General features: G+C 41.7%; 1 protein-coding gene across 4 annotated transcripts in view; it reads left to right on the top strand.

The window, feature by feature from the left end:
• Window positions 1–20,104, top strand: part of UNC13B (unc-13 homolog B) — a 336,698-nt gene that overhangs the window by 178,559 nt on the left and 138,035 nt on the right. For all 4 annotated transcript variants that reach the window (XM_050943528.1, XM_050943527.1, XM_050943525.1 and 1 more), the window contains 3 exons: window positions 4,302–4,380; window positions 5,973–6,047; window positions 6,654–6,873. In XM_050943528.1, coding sequence (XP_050799485.1) covers window positions 4,302–4,380; window positions 5,973–6,047; window positions 6,654–6,873 — 374 coding nt within the window. The remainder of the gene's footprint in view (window positions 1–4,301; window positions 4,381–5,972; window positions 6,048–6,653; window positions 6,874–20,104) is intronic.

Genomic DNA, 20,104 nt, shown 5'->3' with positions numbered 1-20,104 from the left:
ACTATAAACAACACCTTCTACTCCCTTTTTAACAAGAAGTTTGTATAATAAATATACCAGTTCTCTCACTTAAGATGATTTGCTGGTCTGAAGAGTAGAAATTATACTTTTTTGAAATAATTACAGATATAAAATAATTTTTGTATTAAACAAGACTTGTGCTGTTCTACAAAATTTAAATTTGCATGAGACAAAATAATTCATGTAACATTTCTTCATTACCTCAGAAGTGTGCTGTTTAGCCAAACTGCGATTTATATACTGTATTCTGCCACACAAAGAACTTCATTAAAAGACAGGTCAGGTTGAAAGGGTGTTAATGCTTAATACAGCTAGCACCGAACCAAATGCATTGGTTCTGGGAATGAGCAACGGGATGGATCACTTGATGATTCCCTTTTCTGTTCATTCCTTCTGAAGCACCTGGCATTGGCCACTGTCGGCAGACAGGATACTGGGTAGATGTACCTTTGGTCTGACTCACTGTGACCGTTCTTATGTTCTTATACGATGGGAGGTCTTATGAATTTTAAAATATGTTCTTATTAGAAGAATTATTGTGGTGAATTCTATGGTTTAAGTTATGCATTAGGTCAAACTGGACGATCACGGTTGTCCCTTCTGGCCTTAGAATCTGTGAAAGTGCCACAGTCCACTCAGCCCTTACTTTGCCTTAACTTCTGTTGATGAGAGCAGCACGCTTTCGAGCTTACACAAAACTTCTCTCTCACCAACAGAAATTGGTCCAATAAAAGAGATTGCCTCACCCACTTTGTCTCTGTAGTATTAAAATAGATGTGCACATTCCCTCAAAATGGGTACACTTCCAACAGACAGTAAGTGTTGATACCAAATATTAAAAAATTCAGGTAAAGCTTCAAAACAAAATATTGTTCATGTGCAGTACACTATATATCCAAACAATATATTTATGCAAAAAATCAAGCATTCAATTTCTGCTTATACATTGACACTATTCCATCCATCAACACATCACTCTGTAATAATACTCACACAAATATTACATATGTTGCTGAGCAGTAAGATCCTACTACTTTTATATCTACAGTGTGCATGTTAGCAAAACCATGTGTACTGTGCAAGGGTCAGGGCCCATAATGTGGGCTCTCACACCCAAGAGTAGAGTTAGGGTCGTGGTCGTGCCAAGGGTCAAAGTCAGTCAGAAACTGGAGTCAGATGAGGAAGCAAGAATGAGGAACAAGGCATGGTAACAGGAAGAGGGACGAGGCCTGGTAGCAGGAACTAGATGAGTTAGCAGGATCTAGGAGGAGGCAGGGACTTGGTCTGGGCAGCTAGACCTCTAGGAGATGAAACTCCTCCTTCCAGAACCTGGATACAAATGGAGAGCCATGATCTGTGTAATTAATGGTTCCCAATCCTGTTGGAAAGGTATAACAAGTGGGGTTATGCAGGGGTCTGTTTTGGGACCGGCTCTGTTCAATATCTTCTTCAACGACTTAGATGTTGGCATAGAAAGTACACTTATTAAGTTTCCAGATGCTACCAAACTGTGAGTGATTGAAACTGCTTTGGAGGACTGGGTCATAATTCAAAATGATCTGGACAAATTGGAGAAATGGTCTGAGGTAAACAGGATGAAGTTTAACAAAGACAAATGCAAAGTGATCCACTTAGGAAGGAACAATCAGTTTCAAACATACAGAATGGGAAGAGACTGCCTAGGAAGGAGTATGGCAGAAAGGGCTCTAGGGGTTATAGTGGACCACAAGCTAAATATGAGTCAACAGTGTGATGCTGTTGCAAAAAAAGCAAACGTGATTCTGGGATGCATTAACAGGTGTGTTGTAAAAAAAGACACGAGAAGTCATTCTTCCGCTTTACTCTGCGCTGGTTAGGCCTCAACTGGAGTATTGTGTCCAGTTGTGGGCACCGCATTTCAAGAAAGATGTGGAGAAATTGGAGAGGGTCCAGAGAAGAGCAACAAGAATGATTAAAGGTCTTGAGAACATGACCTATGAAGGAAGGCTGAAGGAATTGGGTTTGTTTAGTTTGGAAAAGAGAAGACTGAGAGGGGACATGATAGCAGTTTTCAGGTATCTAAAAGGGTGTCATCAGGAGGAGGGAGAAAACTTGTTCACCTTAGCCTCCAATGATAGAACAAGAAGCAATGGGCTTAAACTGCAGCAAGGGAGATTTAGGTTGGACATTAGGAAAAAGTTCCTAACTGTCAGGGTGGTTAAACAGTGGAATAGATTGCCTAGGGAAGTTGTGGAATCTCCATCTCTGGAGCTATTTAAGAGTAGGTTAGATAAATGTCTGTCAGGGATGGTCTAGACAGTATTTGGTCCTGCCATGAGGGCAAGGGACTGGACTCGATGACCTCTCGAGGTCCCTTCCAGTCTTAGAATCTATAAGATGGTTGGGTGGGGGGCATGGAGGTAGAAGATATGTGCACACCTTCTAGTTAGGGTTTCCACAGTCAGAAGATGTGTGCATAGTACAAAATGGGCCATTTTGGTGAGCTGGTCCACAACAGTCAGCATGCTGTTATGTGCAGTAAGATGAGGCCATGAAACATAAACTCTTTGTCAGAGGCCTAATCTGAGGCCTGAAGCCTGAACAAAAGTACTTCCAGGCATTGCTAAGCAAAAGCTGGGCTGTGAGCCAGTGGCAGTCCTCACTCACAGAAGTTGATGAGAAGAGGATTGTTAGAAGCAGGTGCATTCACACATATAAGTGCTAACAAGAGGAACTTGTGCCCAGATGGCACCTGGACAGCCCAGTACAAGGACACTCCATAGACATAACAAGGAACAGGCCGGTGCATCTTAAAGACAGGACAGCATGATGGCTAGATCTGTTTATCTGGAACAACATGATCGGAGGGGAGACAGCACCCTAAGGAGCCAAGGGGCTGTACCTCAATACGTCAGTAGGGATGAGTAATCTGTCCTATAACGGTATAAAAGTAGGTCCCGGAGTGCGCATCTTTGGCCAGCCTAGGGGGCAGTGGAGTGTCCCACCGCTGACTGAGCTGTATCCATTGTGATTGTTTTCTTCACCAAAGAAAACAAACTGTACCATATAATACTGCACACTGTAAGTGTTGCCAAGGAAACCAAGGAAATGACTCTGGTGTGCATGGAAAGAATGTAGCCATTGACTCCACTGCCAACTTTACTAACGAATGGCTGGCACTTCATTGTGGGAATCTATAGTATTTTAAAATCTCTCTTTATATGGAAAATGTTTGCGATTTAAAGGTGATGATTGTTTCTGTTACAAGAATCCTGCAATGGTAAGGTAACTTGCATGGAAAAGAAAGTATACTAAAAGCTTTCAAACTTTATTTTTGGACAGGGGAATCTTAAGTTTTTGACTGAAAAAAATTGCATCTCTTCTGGATGCTGTAAAATGAATATTATTTTACCATACTGCAGCAATTGTATTCCTGTTGTCTATGAATCTTCATGCCTCTACCTGTCAGCTTAGTGATAGGTGATGAAATCCATCCTTGCCCTGAGGTTTGGAATATTAGAAATAGCCTTGGCATCATAAACATAAAAAAGTTAGAAAAATGTTTTCTCCTTTTCCCCAAAATATGGAACTTCCCACCAAAATCCCAAAGGTCTGAGGCCCAGGACTTGTGTTCTGCACTGATGTGAATGACAGCAGGATATGACCTTTAGGCTGGTCATTCTCCCTTTGACACTTTCCCACCTTACCTACCTCTCTCTCACACTGTAGCGGTGTTCTGAATTCCTGAATGCCAGTAGATACACACAAAATGACAAGAGGTTGGAGTTACAGTAAACGGAGTGTGTCCGTCTAGAGTTTGAAGTGTTGCTGTCACAATTTTGTGTGATAACTTCTGGCATTTCCTCTATCAACACTTGAGATTTTTTCTGAAGAAGCGATCAAAACTGATTTAATTGCGGAGTGGAGGGGGGTGAGGAGAGAAGATGGGGAGGTCAGCATGGTTTCCAAACTTCCAAGGAATTTTATAACATGAAGCTCAAAATACCAGCAGTAAATTGTGGATGCAGCTATACCAAAATAAAGCAGAGTGCTTCTCAGCATTCGGAATTGACAAGGTTATTCATTGTAGTGTTTAGCAGTTTCTATTTGTTACTGAGTCACATTTCAGTGTATTAATCTTTCATGTGTCAAGATTGATTCCTTCTATTTACGTTGATTATTTTATTCGCAGAGTGATCAATATTTGTAGGAGGCATGTTTGGTTTCTACAGGATGGTTTGTGACAGTATCATACTGTGCCATTTCTGTGACCTTAACCCATTTTCCCCCTATACTTCCAGGCCTGCAGGTGGTCTCTATGGCATTGACAGCATGCCTGATCTACGCAAAAAGAAACCAATTCCACTTGTCAGTGATTTGGTAAGATTTTTCTTTCTATAAATATAATTGCTGTGGTCACTTTGTGCCTTGAGGCGCAATACTGTTTATTACTCCAGTCAATTTATCTATAAACTATGGTAGAAAATGTTAATGTCTATACTGATGTTTCAGAAAAATACAAGATGCTAAGAATGTTAGAGAGAAGTAAATCTGCCTACTGTATCTTAGTGTCTGTACACAGGAATTGTCATGCAACTTGAATGTTAAAAATTCTTCCCATTACTGAAACCTGTTCACACACTGTGAAATGTTCCTGTAGAAACCATACAAACTGAGGTCAGCTTGCTTTCTTACACTGATGGCATGTCAGATGAGTGTAGCTTTTACAGATGGTGTTGAATATTGTATCAGGTACAGCTAATATATTAACACTTGGGAGAAGTTGCAAAATCTCTAACCTGCATACACTGCTTTCTAAATGTATTCTGTGTAAAGATAGAGAATTTGGTTTGTACATCTGTCATCTGACACATGCAGAGCCTAGGAGGGTATGTTTTACTAACTGCTTGTATCCCTGGAAACTTAGTAATAATGGAATTAACCTATTCTACTTCTTTTGTATGCTTTCACTCTTTCTCTACAGGCTATGGTAAGTGCAGCTAAAAACTGTCCACCATGTCTTTACCTGAAGTAATGATTTTTTTACTTTACTTCCCCTCCACTGTTTTTGCTTTTTTATTTTGAATTCTGCCATACCACAATGCATGCATATGCCATGCTCTGGCCCACCACGTCACTGACTGAATGAACCTTTTCAGTCTTGTCTCAAACGTCAGAAATCAAAGTAAGAGATGGCTCCTGAGAGGGTTAGCTGGCTTTGTAAGAGCCAGCAACATCTTCTCTCATTTCCTTATCTGCCTTCCTACAGCTGGAGTATTTTGCTGAAAGACCTAAACTGCTTTCTAGCCTTTTAGATATTGGTTAGAAGCCAGTGGCAGGTGCTGAAAAAACAGCAACCTAAGAAATTTAAGATTGCAGTCCCTCCATCATCCATGAAGTGGAGGTAGTTATTTTGAGAAGCAGTGATGTTCATTATATTTGGGGATGGCCACTGAATGTGACACACAGACACATGCTGCCCTTCCAACCCCATAAAATCCTCCCAAGATTTTAGTTTGCCCTCCTCATTCTGACCACATCCAGCCATCCCTGTGTGGAGCTCTTTCTAGGTGACAAGGCTGATGATTTCATCTCCTTTGTCTATGGGTGAACTTGAATGTAGGAGGTGAAGCATGAGTTTAGAACACAGTATAAACCTTGTCTGTTTCAGGGATGCAGGAGAGAATCCCGTTTTATCTGCACTTACAGGGGAAAATAGTAAAACTCACTCCAGAACAGAGTGGATTGGGGCAGAAGGAAACGTAAATGGTTAGCGAGTACACACCCTGACTCTTTCTGGGGCAGGGAGATTGCCGTTTGGAAAATGGAGCAGAGCTGTTGACTTGTGTAGACTTTCTGTTCAGTACCTTTGAGGGTGACAGCATCTTCCCTTTTGTGCATGTACAAGTGTGTGACCTCCAGTGAATTTGTATACACTTTTGTAATGAATAACAGACACTTTCCCTTCTCAGTCACTGGTTCAATCCAGGAAGGCTGGAATTACCTCAGCAATGGCCACTAGAACTTCTCTTAAGGATGAGGAGCTGGTAAGTAGAGTTTATTTGCTCCCCGGGGTCTTTCCTAAACAAATTAAAGGGGGGGATGGTTCTGTGAATATTCATATTCTTCTTGGAGTATCAAGTGAGCATTGCAGAATTCAGACTAGGAGTATAGGTGTAAAGCAACTTGTATTACTTGGTTTTTAAAAAAATGTGTGGCAAATATGATGTCCCAGATAAAACCTTAGAATAGTGTGTAAGGGTCTGATTTATGAACTGAGATATGCTGAGTAGAACTTGGTTATGTAGTGTGCTATTACACACAGACCTGACTTCTTTGCTCTCTGAATGCCATTGGTTATGGTTTATTTAAAATAACTGTAAAAACTGATTTTGAAATGGGTGTTTTCTTCACATCATTTCTACAAGGTCCTAGGTTTAGCATGCTTGGCTACTTCAGTCATGGATCCATCAGGCATGACGTGGCAAGCGTTGATGATTTAATCTTCACCTTTTCTCGCTTTCATTTAAGAAAAATGATACCTTTCCTAAAGAAAACAGTTGCATCATCCCAGGATAACACTCTTGCCAAGCAGTGCATGTTAATAGCATCCCAATCGCAGACATTGCTTTGTGTGTGTTCTTGTCTTGCAGAAATCTCATGTATATAAGAAGACCCTGCAAGCCTTAATTTACCCTATCTCCTGCACAACCCCTCACAATTTTGAGGTGTGGACAGCTACAACCCCTACATATTGCTATGAGTGTGAAGGACTCCTATGGGGCATTGCAAGGCAGGGTATGCGCTGCACTGAATGTGGGGTCAAATGTCACGAGAAGTGCCAAGATCTGCTCAATGCTGATTGCTTACAGAGTGAGTGGCTTTTCCTTGTAACATTTTGATAGTGGGGTGCGTGGGAATGGGGATGGGAGGGGACTGGAGAAGAACCGTTTCCAAACAAGTTATCCATAGTCTTTTCTAAAGTGTGCGCATGTACAGAACCTCTTCACTGACGGTTTGTTTAGATCTGTGCTAGTCTAACTCCTGGTGAAGTCTCTCCGCTTCTATTAAAATTACTGCACATTTTCTGAAATAAATGAGATCTTGAAACTGTGCTCTACGCTGCTGCTGTACTGCACCACCACCCCCCTCCTGCAGGCACAAACTGTTTCCAAGGAGAGAGAGAGATGGACTTATGTTGTAAGACACTGATCTGAAGTACTATAAAGGAAGGTTCAATTCCTGGTTGTGCCACAATCTTCTCGATTGACCTTGAACAAGTCCTTTAATCTCTGTGCCTCAGTTCCCTATCTGCAATATCTATGTGCCTTACAGGTTGGAGAGTGTTTGTTATGATAAATCTATTAATGTGGAGAGGCAGCTTGATCTAGTGGGTAGGGCACTGGACTCGATGTTCCAAGCTTGGCTGCTCCTGAGCAAGTCACTTCTCCTCTTTGTGCCTGTTTCCATTCCCATTCTTTGTTTATGTAGAGTGCCAGCTGTTCAGGGCAGGTGCTCTCTGTGTGTGCACAGCACAATGGGGCACGCATCCTGCTTGGAGCCTCTAGTCACTACCTTCATACAAACAATATATTTGAGATGCTGGTATCCTATAGCAAATGAGGGCTATGTAAGAATCTAGATAGACATATAAGGAGTATTCCATCTCGCTAGTGATGAGTTAATTAATTTTATTATTTCTGCAGCACTGCATGATGCTTTTCAGACCAGTTCCAAGGGCCCTGCTACAAGGAGCTTACATTATAAATTAGATATAATAAAGGCAAAGGAGAGGTTTAAGGGTTACAGTAGAGAATGAAGCTAATCAATTATTTGGTGTGCTTGGAACAGAGAGTTATTTTTATTGCTACATGTAATTAGGTTAATTAGGAAAGATGAGACTTTTATCGATAAATGTCGGTAGATGTCAATTTTCTCCATACACACACACAACAAGGAAAAAATGTTTCTATTAATGATGATCAAAATGTACAGATAATCAAAATAAGAAAAATGCTTCTTGAAAACTTTTAATATTAGTTTGACATAAAGAGTATTTACTTTGTAAAGTGGACAATTTGTGTTTTAACCTTATAAAGCTTTAACTATTTGAATCTGTCCCCACTGTCATAAATAATTGTCTAAGCCTCCTATTGTCTGATCCCTGCCTACTTTACAACTGTGAAAATTTAAATTAATAAAATAAAAATGCTTAAAAATAAACATTGATGTTATCTGTCAACATTATACAAAAATAAAAACCCATTTTTGACAAGCCTGTATATAATTCTGTTTTTAATGTGATCTATAATTTAGAAGTATTAGGTCAACCACAAAAGTACAATATCTTTAAAAGGACATGGGATGAAAGTTTGTCAGACATCTTAACTCCTGAATTGGAATGTCTGTCCCTGTAGCAGGAGTGTTCATGTTTAATCTGGGTTTTCATGGTCAGGTTTGTTTTGTTCCAGTTTGTTTCTGCAATTTACTAAAAAGCATTGTTGTACAGATGGTCATCAGTGTTGAGATGAAGAGCCATTGAAATCCTTGTACATTAGCCATTGTTAAAACATTTGCACCATGTCTATACATGGTACTGTGACATTTTTATAGCGTGGTGCCAGTATAAAAAGAAGTTTGAACTCTACGGAGAGCCAAGAAAAAACAGGTTTATAGTAACCAGAAAAGATGAAATAAAGGACATCGAAATGTTGAGATAATGGGATTAAAATCAGCATTTAAGAAAGAGCTAAGTACTAAGGGAATGTAGCAAAAACTTCATGCAGAGGATAATTCATGAGTGGAATAGAAGCAGCAATTGGGAATGTATTTTAATAAATTGCTATTCATAGACTTGAATTTAAAAAATGGAGAACAAATGGAAGAGAGAGAAACCTGTATGAAGCTGGAGTTGTGGCCACCTCCTATCAAAATCTGCGGCTATGTCTACAGTGCCCTGCAGTTTGGACTTTGGAGGGGTGAATAGCAGTGTGCATCTAAGTGCTGTGTGGTACCTGCCCCCTACGGATGCTACAGGTGCAAACTAAAATGTTCCTAGCTTGCATTTATAAAGTCCTTTTTGAAGAGGACTATGTTAACATGAACTAGGAACTCTTTAATTGGCATCCTCAATATCCATACAGGGTAGCTACAGTACAGCACTTTGGTTTGGAGTAGTGTTCACACCCTTTTAGTGTGAACTGTGGGGCAGTGTAGACAAGCCCTGTGTATGTGATACTTAAGTGAATAGGGTTGTGTGGAGAATGGTGACCAAGTGCAGCAAGCTGGAGATCAGGAAACATTTAGGTGGGGGTAAAGTTACCTAGTTTAGCAAGGAGAAGTTTGCAGAGTTCATTTGGTCTTTGTGGATTTAGTTCAAAGGTGCTCAACAGCCCAGTAGCAGAGGGAAACAGATGCAACCAGGGTAGAGATAATTGATGGGCTAGCCAGAGCATGGAAAGATGCTGAGGATAGGAGCGTAGTTGAAGGTGGAGAACATAATATCAAGAGGAGGAGGGGACAGAGACAGAAGGAGCTGTAGAGAAATTGGAGAGGTGGTGATGGATCATAATGTTTAGGTATACGGTTGGCGCACATATTAGGGCTGAAAAAAGTCTCCTATGAAAAGGACCATCAGACTAGATGATCACATTGGTCCCTTCTGACCCTAAAGTCTATGAAAAGGCTTTCTCATGAGTTTTCCAGTATTCCCCACTTTTGGCCAGGTTGGTGGTAGTATTTCTATTTCCAATTCCTAGCTGAAGCTTGTAAGTGAAGAAGGTGGAAAAATATATATATTTTTTCAAACTTTAGATAAGGGTATAGGTTGAGTATGAGGAATGAGCAAAGGTCCCAGCTGACTTACTCATCTCTAATCATAACAGGGATTCCTGGAGGAAAAGGAAGAATTGAGATGAAATAAATCTGAGACATTGGACTTTTCCAGCTGCATTAAGCTCAGATGTGTGGGGCTTTCTTTTAGCAGGAATCCTTATTCTGACCGTTTGAGAGCATGCTCTCCAAATGTAGTTTCACTAATTCCACATAAATCTACAGGATTAAGTTACAGAAGTAAAATGGATTTGCAGTGAGCAGGGTCACAAAACAAATGCCATTTTTTTGGATCCTACCTTGAAATTTTGAGTAGTTGCCTGAGGTTTTGTTCTTTTGAGTCAGGAACTCCTGTACTTGCTGAATGGAATAAGACTATTGGACATATTGTACTGATTCTCAGAAACCAGAAATATATTGAGATTCTGTGGAGACCTGAGTACAGGGTTCAGATTTGCTCTGCATAGTGTCCTCCTTTCTAATCTAAACTGAATCTAGTTTTTGTTGGTTATATTATGGTAGTGCTCAAGGGCCCTATGTAGGATTGGAGCCTCATTGTGTGCACTGTACAAACGCTGGCAGAAACAGTATCTGCACTGAAGGCCTTATTACCTCAGAAGAGACATGAAATTGAAGGAGAGGAAAAATATCAAAGTACATAAAGTTTTTATCTACTGTTAACCTTTCACAGGGGCGCCTCCAGGCACCAGCACGCCAAGCGCGTGCCTGGAGCAGCAAGCCACGGGGGGTGCTCTGCCGGTCATCGTGAGGGCGGCAGGCAGACTGCCTTCGGCGGCATGCTTGCGGAGGGTCCGCTGATCCTGCGGCTTCAGCGGATCTCCCGCAGGCTGCTGCCAAATTTGTGGGACCAGGGACCTCCCGCAGGCAAGCTGCCAAAGACAGCCTGCCTGCTGTGCTTGGGGCAGCAAAATGCCTAGAGCCGCCGCTGACCTTTCAACATATATTTTTTACTGCCTATCCATAATAGATTGGCTGATTTCATGTAGGTGTCATGGAGAGTGAGGGTAACATTTTTTATGGCTCAGTCCATGGAGGACATTCTCAGCATAGGGGATGTCATGGGAAGAAGGCATACAGACAGGAGCGGCGCCAGAGTTTCTGGCGCCCTAGGCAGAATTCAGGGGATGGCATTTTGTGCGCTCTCCGTGGGGCGCTCGGGAGCTTCTGGTTCCGCTCTCATCGCACCGCCGAAGAAGGACCCTCCTCTGAAATGCCGCAGGCAACAGCGGCAGTCATCGAGCTGCTCAGTTGCCTGCCTCTGTTTTCCGCAACACGTTGGCAGAAGGTCCTTCTTTGGGGGCACGACGGGAGCAGAACCGAAGGCTCCCGTGCGCCCCATGGGGAGCGCACAAAATGCCGCCCCCCAAATCCTGGTGCCCTAGGCGACTGCCTAGGGTCGCCTAATGGAAGTGCCGGCCCTGCATGCAGACGTTTGAGGGATATGTCTAGATTCTTGTCTGGCAGTTGTCACTGTGGCATCTGGTTTATAGCTAGTATTAACACCAGTTTCTTGTTTCCAAGGAATACGAAGTTCCAAGTTCTGTCTTCTAGAGGTATTTAAAATAAGCCTATTGCTGTGATATGAGCATTAACATATACAGTAACTCCTCACTTAGTCGTCCTGGTTAACGTTGTTTCATTGCTGATCAGTTAGGGAATATGCTCGTTTAAAGTTATGCAGTGCTCCCTTCTAACATTGTTTGGCAGCCCACTGCTTTGTCTACTGCTTGCAGGAAGAGCAACCCATTGCAGCTAGCTGGTGGGGGTTTGGAACCAGGGTAGACTGGCAGCCTCCATCAGCTCCCCGCTCCCCTAAGTTCCCTGTGCAGCAGCTGCCTAGCAGGCTAACAATTGCAGCTGTCCCTCCCCCCACTGCCATGTGCTGCTCCTGCCCTCTGCCTTGGAGCTGCTCCCCTGAGACTCCTGCCTGCTGTGCGGGGGGAGGAGGGGGAAGGAAGAGGGGGGCTAATGTCAGGGTGTCCCCCCTGCTCCTGCACCCCACTTACCCCTTCTTCCATAGAGCAGGGAGGACACACCAGGGCTCAGGATGGAGGGAGCTTGCACCAGCTGTGGTCTCAGCAAGCTGATCTAATTAACAAGACTGTGTACTTAAAGGGGAAATGTGCCTATCTCTCTCTCACACACACCCTCCATTCCTGCTGCCTTGTAGATTGAGAGAGTTAACCCTTGAGGACTCAGCCAATTGCTAGTTCATCATTTAGCAGTAAAGGAAATATCCCACCCTCTGACTCCTCCACCTCAACCAAGCTTCACAGTCATCACTGTGTACCAGTATTACATTTTGTTTAAAACTTAGTGTGTGTGTGTATGTGTGTATGTATATAAAATACTCTTTTTGTCTGGTGAAAAAAATTTCCCTGGAACCTAACCCCCTCATTTACATTAATTCTTATGGGGAAATTGGATTTGCTTAACATCATTTCGCTTAAAGTCGCATTTTTCAGGAAAATAACTACAACATTAAGTGAGGAGTTACTGTACTTACATACATATATAATTAATTGGTCAAGAGAAAATATTCTCTCATCCCCTTCGACTTCCATTTTCAGATGTGCTAGAAGTTTTTTCCATTAGTACTCTCACTCTTCCTTTCTTTTTATCCTCTGTTCACATCAAGCTATTGTTGAAATCCCTAAGGGAAAGCAACCGGGAAAAGATGGCTTTTATCTCTCACTCTGAACATGGCCCCAGCACTGTTAATTGTAGTAGTGCCCAAAGGACTCCCAAGCCTCAGATATCTTTGTGGGAGTAGCTGGAAAATGACTGGTATAAATGGGGGAATTGAAGGTTGGCGATGAGTGGCTGTGACACTAAGAAATGAAGGCATAGAAGTAGAGGGAGCAGAGTTTTGAAGGGTTTTCAGAGTGAGGATGTTCTGATGATAAGGTCCTCATTGAAGGAAGTTGCACAGCTATGGACCAGCCGCTGAGATGGCCCTGTGTCTTACTCCTATGTCTGATTTTTTTATGCTGTTAATTCCATCCTGCCTGAGGTTTACAACTGTTGTGACTAGTCCCTGAGATAGCCAGGGCTCAGTCATTTGAGGGTCTTAAAATAAAGGATCAAAGTCTTAAACTGAATCTTTTATTGAATGGGGAACCAATGTGGTATGCATGACACTGGGGTCACGTGTTCTGGTTGGTCTGTGTTACTCAGAAGACAGGCCACTGAACATTAGACCGTCTGGAGAATCCCTCATCGCCATGTACTGCAGTCATTAACTGGTAGCTAATGATGCGTGGATTGCTGTGGCTATGTTGGCATCTGACAAGAAGGGGTTTAGCTTCCACACCAGATGAAAACAGTGTTAATTATTTCTGGCTTCTGATGCCATTTGGGCTCCTGGAGCTTAAGTTCACTTTAAACTTCTTCAAATAGTTTTCGATTCAAGCTTGGAAGCCAATAACATTTTTTGTGAATAGGAAAGTTTTGCTTATTAGACACTGAACATATTATGACCTCAGAAAGTGGCTCTGAAATTGGATTGTCCTGTGTGACGAGTAAGTTTGCAGTCTTGATAAATACTTCATTTTCCATGCTGAGCAATGATTAAAGCACCTGTTTGCTCCCAATATTGTGTTTTGGGAAATATTTGCCCAGAATGAGTAAGAATATCCTTACTTTACATTTGAATGTCTATTTTAAGTTCTAAGAACAAATAATTTCCAATCATTCTCCTCCTACTGAACAGCTGTCTTCTATACCATCAGTGCTGCCGTCTTGATTGTTTTCCATTAAACTACCAGTGCTGTTACGCTTCGCTGATAGTTGTGATCAGTCCATGGTATGGGTCAATCTGTGAGTGGATGAAGAGGGAACCAAACCACTCTGCATCCACTGCCAGATTGACCCATACCATGACTGATTTCTAGAGAGCGTGTTGGGGTCATCCAAACCCCATGTATAGGGCACTGAGCAACTCAAGAACTTGTATGTTCTTCAGGCCTTTGAACTCTGCCACTGCAGTCATTCACTGTAAGAGAGTTTTTTCTTATACAGAAAACCTTCAAACTGAAATAAAACAGCCTTCAAAAAACGGAATGAACAAGGGCTCACGTTTACTATGAGATGTTACCATTTGAAACCGCTCTCCATCTTCACACACCTAATGTGTTTTGTATTTCCATTGGTACCGTTACCAGATAATTAATTCCCTTATGTTGACTTTCTATGGAAACCATAGTGGTGGTGCAAGAGCAAGCAGGCCTTAAAGTTAGGAATTGTCTGTCATTTATAGCAAATCATTTACATTCACATGTTGTGTGGTCAGTGATTTCCTCCAAAAGTAATGCGGAAAAATAGAACACTTTCACCCATGCCTCTGAAGCTCTTAGGGATTGGATTGCAAGTTATTTTCTGTAAAGTTTTATTTATTTATTTTTTTAATTTTGTATAGTTTATTCTAGATTTCAGGATCCCGGATATTGCTGATAAAATTGGACTGTTTGCTTCTTTGGTTTCTCTCAATAAGCTTGTGTGTTCTAGGCCAGTCACTCAAGGATTTTACTATATGTAGATATATGTAGGGGATAGTATACACCCCTGTGACTGAAAGCCTTAGTCATGTTAGAATTGCATTGTACTTTGTATTTGAAGTTCCGAGTGTTGCCCTTTGGATCGTTTCAGCTCCATATCTTTACTGAATGTTCAGTCTGTAACTGGATACAAGATATCACTTTGGGAGGAGATGAGAGGTGCTTGCATATCACACTATGGGGATTACTGAGACACTTATGGGGTTATGCAGGGTGTACAGGGGGAATCGCTACTGCCTGCTTGCAGCACAAGGAAACCTTGTCTGCCAGCTGGAGGAAACTCACACAAAACTACTGGCTGCTGACAACCCAGGTGCCCTGCTCCAGACTCCACAAGCCCCTCTTTCCATCTGCAGGCTAGCAATTTACACAGCCCAGCCCTAGGCTCCTTGTGTGAGTCCTTGGGACAAAGCAGAGAACCTGTGGCTAAATCTATAGAGATAAATTAGCCCCCAGAGTTCTGCTGTGGCCCCGGGGACAGGTCCGTCCCACCTGTCTCTATACTCAGTCAATAGCCTCTGAAAAATTTTCCATAACCATAATATCAATGCTTTGTGTGAATCACTTCCCAATATCACCTGTTAGCTTCATGGAGCGGTTGACCACATTCTCAAATCCTCAGGTATTCCTATGAGCCAAAGGGTTTTGTCTACACATAAACCTTCACTGGTGTAATTAAATGTGTATTTTTAAAACAGTTTAGTTATAGATGAAAGATTGTGGGTAGACACCATGATCTGGGTTTAAGTAGTTTATTTCAATTTAACTTTATCCAGTAAAAACAGGTTAAGCTGACCAAAATAAGGCACTCTCTTAAACTGATAAGTGTCCACACAGAATTTTGCACAGGTCTAAGTCCAGTTTAAAAACACACCCTTAGTAAACCACTGCAAACTTTTGTGTAGGGTAAAGTCTGATATTCCTGTTTATCTTATAGAATCATAAAAATGTATGGCATGAAGGGACCTTGAGAAGTCATCAAGTCCAGCCCCCCGTGCTATGGCAGGATTAAATAAACCTAACCTAGACCATCAAATAAATAAATTAATAAAAATAATAATAATTGGAGATATATTTATCTCCCAGAACTGGAGGGGACCTTGAAAGGGTCATTGAGTCCAGCCCCCTGCCTTCACTAGCAGGACCAATTTTTGCCCCAGGTCCCTAAGTGGCCCCTTCAAGGATTGAGCTCACAACCCTGGGTTTAGCAGACCAATGCTCAAACCACTGAGCTATCCCTCCCCCCAACAGATGTTTGTCCAGCTTGTTCTTAAAAACCCAGGGATTCCACAACCTAACTTGAAAGCCTATTCCACAGCTTAGCTACCTTTATAGTTAGAAGGTTTTTCCTAATATCTAACAAAAATCTCCTTGGTTGCAGATTAAGCACATTACTTTGTTGCCCTACTTTCAGTGGACATGGAGAACAATTGAACACCACCCTCTGTATAACAGCCCTTAACATATTTGAAGACTATTATCAAATCCCCCTAAGTCATCTTTTTTTTGAGACTAAAAACACCCAGTTTTTTAACCTTTTACTCATAGGTCAGGTTTTCTAAACCTTTTTACCATTTTTATTGCTATTCTCTGGACTGTCTCCAGTTTGGACTCTCATCTTTCCTGAAGGATGTCGCCCAGAATTGGACACAGTACTCCAGCTGAGGCTTTACCAATGCTGAATAGAATGAGACATTTACTTTGTGTCTTACATACAACACTCCTGTTAATACAGCCCAGAATGAGATTAGCTTTTTTTGAAACTGCATCACATTGTTGACTCATATTCAATTTGTGATCCAAATTCTTTTCAGCAGAACTGCCATGTAGCCAGTTATTCCCCAGTTTGTACTGCACATTTCATTTTTCCTTTCTAAGCAAAGTACTTTGCATTTGTTTTTGTTGAATTTAATCTTGTTGATTTAAGACCAGTTCTCCAATTTGTCAGTCACTTTGAATTCCAATCCTGTCCTCCAAAGTGTTTGCAACCCCTCCCATCTTGGGGGCCTCTGTAAATTTTATAAGCTGCTGTTCTCTAGCTTGTCCAGTCTGTTGCTTGTAGTGATAGTTTCCTTAATTCATGGCTTAAACCTAACTGATGCTAACTTCTTGTGAGCAGTTAACATGACTATGAAATTTATCAGGGAATGATAAATCTTAGTCCCATCATTACTATCTCATGCTTCTAGGAAACTTGGGGTTTGGAGATGTGTAGATGAACAGGATGCACACTTTGGACTTTTTTGGTTTGATTACTTCACCTCCATCCTGTCGTCTTATGGTCTTTCACCTTAATTTTGAATTTATAGCCTTTCAAATATTTGTAATTTTTATAGCTGCAATATTCTAAGTGGGAGTTTTTCAAAGACACATCAGCCTGTGATAATGCCAGAGATCAGACTAGATTATCATAATCCACTCAAAATACCCTTTGGTACCTTTCTTCAAGTACAATCACAAATGCTGTTCCTCCAAAGATATGGTCTCCAAGTCATCCATTGTCTCTAAGGTTACATCTGCACTGCAGGTGGGAGTGTGCTTCTCAACTCCAGTAGATACACGTACTAGCTCTGCTCAAACTAGTGTGCTAAACATAGCAGACGAGCTGGGGTAGCAAGGGTGGCAGCTCAGGCTAGTTGCCTAATTACAAACCTGCCTAGGCCCCCTAGATATGCATTTGGATGGATAGCCCGAGCCGACACCCATTCTACCCCCAGCTACTCTGATATTTTTAGTGCATTAGCTCAAGCAGAGCTAGCAAGTGCTGTCTGTCTGAGCTGGGAAGCACACAGCTAATTGCAGTGTAGATGTACCTGAAGACTGGAGAAGGTCCAACCACATACTGACATTGGTACTTGTGGCCAAACTCACCAAGAGCCCAAGATATATCTTAACAGAGGAACTGGCATCTCCTTCTGAGACTTTGGGACACCCCAACCAGTACCAAGGCTGCACTGTTGAAGGCAGTATACTCATTGTCCTTGCCAACCTATGCAATTTCACTGTTACCAAGTAGGAACCCTTCTCTCCCACATTCAGAAAGTGGCCCTAAAGAAGGGATACTAGAGGATCCCATTTGGAGCCCCACCTCAGGCAAGACAGCACTGGCTCTGGACCAGCCAATGTCAACCTTGGCCAGAATCCTTACAATGTGACACTTTGGCCATATTGGCCTTATTGAGGACTATTTTTGCACAGGTCCCAGATCATATTCCTCTCCCAAGCACAAAGACAGACAAGTAAAGGTGTCATTAGCAAGGCCCTCCATATCAGAGCAGGATATTGGCCTCCACAAGCAGCTTGAGGTTACAACCGAGGGACAGCAGGAGAAACTTCTGTTGCCTCCCAAAGAGTCATCATTGTCATCAGGTGAGAGAGTAACACCAGTGCCAGTGATTGATTTCAAGTCATTCCAGGACCTCTGGGTTGTGAACTATCAGGCTCCATTTACAAAACAGAACTTTTTTCCCTGGGAAACAGACACTCTTTTCCTGAAACTGTTATAAAGAAGAGAATTGTCAGACACCTAGATGAAGATAATTTGTTGGGGAAGAGTCGGTGTGTTTTTTGTAAAGGGAAATCATGCCTCACAAATCTACTAGAATTCTTTGAGGGGGTCAACAAGCATGTGGACAAGGGGAATCCAGTGGATATAGTGTACTTAGATTTCTGAAAGCTACTGACAAGATTCCTCACCAAAGCCTCTTAAGAAAATTAAACCGTCATGGGATAAGAGGGAAGGTCCTCTCATGGGTCAGTAACTGGTTAAAAGATAGGAAACAAAGGGTAGGAATAAATGGTCAGTTTTCAGAATGGAGAGGGGTAAATAGTGGCATCAAAGTGGTTCTGAAACCTTATCCTCAGCTCATCCCCCAAGGGATCTCAGAATTCTACCTCAATTAATCCATTAATTTGCCCATTCTGCACTAGGAGAGAAGAAGTTACATGCTCCACATGTTTCAGAACCCTACTTTATTACATCAACATAATGAAACCATTCAAAAGTGTCTTCCTGTTTATTTCTGGCTATAGCCAGCTGTTCCAAAGGTCAGGCCATCTCATTACAGAGAATATCTAAGTGAATAACACTGTTTATCTCATGTTGCCAGTTGACTGATGTACCTCTCCCACTGAAGATCAAGGCTCACCACTCCAGATATCAAGTGACATTCTCTGCCTGCTTCAGAAATGTGCCAATATCAAAAATCTACCGAGCGTGCTATGGGGTAACCCCCTGCCTTTGTCAAATATTATGTACTGGATTTAGCCACTAGATCAGATGCCAAATTCAAGACAGCAGTACTGCAATCTCTTTTTGACTGATGCAGCTGAAACTCCTTATTTCCACCATCCTGGGGAATACAGATTGCCGGGTCCATACACTGACCACCAGAAAGAACTATGGTTGCTTTTCCTTGTAGCCTGATTCTGGGACAAGAACCTTATCTTCTGATCAGATTAATTGGCGAGGCTATAACCCATATGGATAAACAATAATATTAGTCTCCTAAAATCAGGCAACATGCTGCAGTAACTGTATTTCTTTGGGGTGTCATAGTCAGTGGGGATCTCATTAGGCTCCATCCCTACTTTCAGAATTCTCAGATCTTTGAATGGCACAGAATCTGAGGGAAGGTTGCATTTGCGGTCCCCTTTATACCATCGCGCAGGAGCACGAGGAGGCACAAGGCTCATGCATGGCCCGGACAGACACTGCTATTAAAAAAAAAAATATCTGATCTCGCATGCATGAGCATGTGCAACTGCAGTGCCTCCTCTCGAAGAATTACTGTTACTATGAAGTAAGTGACTGTACGGAACTTTGTATGGCAGTCTGCTGTCACCTGCATCTCTTCAGATGTTCAAAAATGTGTAGCGAATCATGCAGAAATAAAAATCCAGCTTTATCAGAAACACTCCTGTGCACTCAGGCTGACATTTCTAGAAGTATCTCATTCACTTAAGAGCACGAGTCCCATGGAAATTCTTGGTTGCTTTGGCCCTCCAAAAAATCTCAGCTAAAATCTTCTCAACGTATATAGATTTCCTGTGCAATGAATTCAGTTTTGCAATTTCTGGAGGAAGCTGTTTTTGAGATATTTACAGAAAAACAGTATGGCTGTCAAGCAATTTAAAAAAAAATAATCACAATTAATTGTGCTGTTAAACACTAATAGAATACCATTTATTTAAATATTTTTGGATTTTTTCTACGTTTTCAAATATATTGATTGCAATTACAACACAGAATAAAGAGTGTACAGTGCTCACTTTATATATTTTTATTACAAATATTTGCACTGTAAAAAAAAGAAATAGTATTTTTCAATTCACCTCATACAAGTACCATAATGCAATCTCTTTATCGTGAAAGTACAACTTGCAAATGTGGGTTTTTTGTTTCATAACTGCACTCAAAACCAAAACAATGTAAAACCTTAGAGCCTACACATCCAATCAGTTCTACTTCTTGTTCAGCCAATCGCTGAGACAAACAAGTTAATTTACATTTTCAGAAGATAGTGCTGCCTGCTTCTTGTTTACAATGTAACCTGAAAGTGAGAACAGGCGTTTGCATGGCACTGTTGTAGCTGGCATCGCAAGATATTTACATGCCAAATGTGCTAAAGATTCATTTTTCCCTTGATGCTTCCAGAGGACATGCATTCATGCTGATGATAGGTTCTGCTTGATAA

This window comes from Gopherus flavomarginatus, chromosome 3 (assembly GCF_025201925.1).
Source record: "Gopherus flavomarginatus isolate rGopFla2 chromosome 3, rGopFla2.mat.asm, whole genome shotgun sequence".
Lineage (NCBI taxonomy): Eukaryota > Metazoa > Chordata > Testudines > Testudinidae > Gopherus > Gopherus flavomarginatus.
The sequence above is the reverse complement of the archived record's forward strand: the minus strand, read 5'-3'. Positions and strand labels throughout refer to the sequence as shown.